The sequence below is a fragment of the Anarrhichthys ocellatus genome, unplaced genomic scaffold, assembly GCF_004355925.1.
Source record: "Anarrhichthys ocellatus isolate YVR2014 unplaced genomic scaffold, GSC_Weel_1.0 scaffold6976, whole genome shotgun sequence".
NCBI classification, from domain to species: Eukaryota; Metazoa; Chordata; class Actinopteri; order Perciformes; family Anarhichadidae; genus Anarrhichthys; species Anarrhichthys ocellatus.
In genome coordinates this window covers 1-2,549 of record NW_022286950.1, presented here as the reverse complement: position 1 = coordinate 2,549, position 2,549 = coordinate 1, and the positions used below count along the sequence as shown (strand labels likewise).

The following is a 2,549-nucleotide window of genomic DNA, read 5'->3' as shown; positions in this document are numbered from 1 at the left end:
TATTCACACTCTGATGGTTAACGTTAAACTTTATTTACACTGTGATGGTTAACGGTAAACTATTTACAGTCTGATGGTTAACGGTAAACTTTATTTACACTCTGATGGTTAACGTTAAACTTTATTTACACTCTGATGGTTAACGGTAATTAATCAGCGGTTCAGATAATAATGAAAATAAATATGAAACAAATTTGAAATCGTACCCTCTAAAGTAAAACATACATCTGATTTAAGTTGAAATCGAACGTTATTACTGAGCTTGTTTAGATGTGAAGTGTCATCTGATGTTTTCTGACCCTCGGCCTCTTTGTTTCGTGTCCTGCAGGTGAAAGCAGCTCTGACAGAAGAGAAGAAGTTCCAGCAGCACATACTGGGCCAGCAGAAGAAAGAGCTGACCAGTTTACTGGAGTCACAGAAACGACAGTACCGCCAGCGCAAAGACCAGCTGAAAGAGGTCAGAACCAAAACACACACAGGTAGAAATCACTGCTGCACGACCAAGAAACAGTAGAATAAGTCGTTCTTCTTCGTCTGAACAGGAGCTGAGTGAGAACCAGTCGACCCCGAAGAGGGAGAAGCAGGAGTGGCTGATCCGTCAGAAGGAGTGTCTGCAGCAGATGCAGGCGGAGGAGGAGGCCAGCCTGCTGCGGAGGCAGCGGCAGTACTACGAGCTGCAGTGTCGCCAGTACAAGAGGAAGATGCTGCTGGCTCGACACAACCTGGAGCAGGATCTGCTGAGGGAGGTACGGACTGTCACTTCAAAATAAAGGTCCTGCTCCTCTATGAAACAGAACCATGATGACTAGAAGTAGAACTAGAACACGTCTTTAGTGCAGAACAACAGTTATGATGACACCAATCATTAAAAAAGAACAAAAACACAAGTTGAATTTCTTTGATGATTTATTTTACTAAGTCCTAAATTATCTTCTAGATAGTTATAAAACGAGGCAAGTTTACTTTAATTTGACTTGAGAATAAATCTGATTGACGTCAACAACACGCTGATTTAATCAGATTTTATTCATCATAAACGATCATAAACGTATGTGGTTATGTTTTGGTAAAAACTCGTCTTATTCTGTAGAACACAAATACTCCAAGAACCACGTTTTAAATTAGATGATTTCCTGAAATCGTCCGCTGATACTTTGTAGGAACATAAAAGACAATTTAACGCTTCTTATTCTCCGTACTTCTTCTTCTCTCCCTCCTCCCGTGTTTCCGCCGGTCCTCCACCAGGACCTGAACAAGAAGCAGACCCAGAAGGACCTGGAGTGCGCCATGCTGCTGCGGCACCACGAGTCCACCCAGGAGCTGGAGTTCAGGCAGCTGGGCTCGGTGCAGCGGACCCGGGCCGACCTGATCCGAACGCAGCACCAGACCGAGCTAACCAACCAAATGGAGTACAACAAGCGCCGCGAGCAGGAGCTGAGGCAGAAACACACCGTGGAGGTCCGGCAGCAGCCCAAGAGCCTCAAAGTAAGAAGGGAACCTGAGACCAAGTGTGGAGAACTTCATGGTGATTCAACCCTCTGAACCCCAAAGCAGCGCCAGTCACATTTCACTCTCTGTGGCCTTGATTGTCACATGACTGTTGGTCTCAGATGAATCAATCATGACTTCAGAGTTTCACTGAGGAGCTCACAACTTAATGTTTCTACACAATCTGTCAAAACAAAAGGTTTCTTTGTGGTGAGATTTAGATGTAGAATAAAATGTGTTTTTTTTGGCTGCTTTTTCTGACATAAGTTGATCGCACATGATGTGTTCAAGGACCATCAGAACGATGAAACTGATGATAATGGCGGTTTTTAAAGATTCTAGCTTTGATTGTTTAAAGAAAACGTGCTTCTCCATCCCGCTGGTGGGTTGTGTGGTTCAGAGGGTTAAGAATCCGCTTCAGCTCTCAAATCAAACATGGCTCCTTTTAAACTTCAGCATGTTGATTTAATTCAGATCAAATCAATAAAGCAAATATCAAAAGCCCTCACTGATTGTAATTAACACCTTGTTTCAGTCCAAAGAGCTGCAGATCAAGCGTCAGTTCCAGGAGACCTGTAAGATCCAGACCCGTCAGTACAAAGCCCTGAGGAACCACCTGCTGGAGAGCACTCCCAAATCTGACCACAAGGCCGTCCTCAAACGCCTGAAAGAGGAGCAGACGCGTAAGCTGGCCATCCTGGCCGAGCAGTACGACCACTCCATCAACGACATGCTGTCCACACAGGCTGTGAGTAAGGCAAGGAAACCCCGCGCACCTGCAGCACCTTCGGCACCCGAACCTCAACACAACCGCAGAACCAATAAATTACTAATTCGTAGAAGTCCCACGAAAATATTTTGTATGTTATCAACGTAATCATGAATGAGGAGTTGTTCAATGTTTTGGTCACGTAACATGCGTGACATGCGTAACGTATGCGTAGCGTATGCGTAACGTATGCGTAACATATGCGTAACGTATGCGCACGTATGCGTAACGTAACACGCCTAACATAGTAACATGCCTAACGTAGTAACATGCGTAACACGCCTAACGTAGT

At 44.7% G+C, this 2,549-nt stretch overlaps 1 protein-coding gene across 1 annotated transcript; it reads left to right on the top strand.

Annotated features, from left to right (window-relative positions):
• The first annotated feature begins 131 nt into the window (after positions 1-131).
• Positions 132-2,541, top strand: LOC116380374 (serine/threonine-protein kinase TAO2-like). Its single transcript, XM_031842300.1, has 4 exons — positions 132-457; positions 543-746; positions 1,246-1,485; positions 2,024-2,541. The coding sequence occupies exons 2-4, from the start codon at positions 621-623 to the stop codon at positions 2,363-2,365; spliced, it is 708 nt and encodes a 235-aa protein (XP_031698160.1). The 5' UTR covers positions 132-457; positions 543-620; the 3' UTR covers positions 2,366-2,541.
• The last annotated feature ends 8 nt before the right edge of the window (positions 2,542-2,549 follow it).

Bases quoted from the DNA above. Each gene is read 5' to 3' on its own strand.
- LOC116380374 (XM_031842300.1), top strand. From the start codon at position 621: ATGCAGGCGGAGGAGGAGGCCAGCCTGCTGCGGAGGCAGCGGCAGTAC. The intron at 747-1,245 runs GTACGGACTGTC...GTCCTCCACCAG, and splicing joins AGCAGGATCTGCTGAGGGAG to GACCTGAACAAGAAGCAGAC. The intron at 1,486-2,023 runs GTAAGAAGGGAA...ACCTTGTTTCAG, and splicing joins AGCAGCCCAAGAGCCTCAAA to TCCAAAGAGCTGCAGATCAA.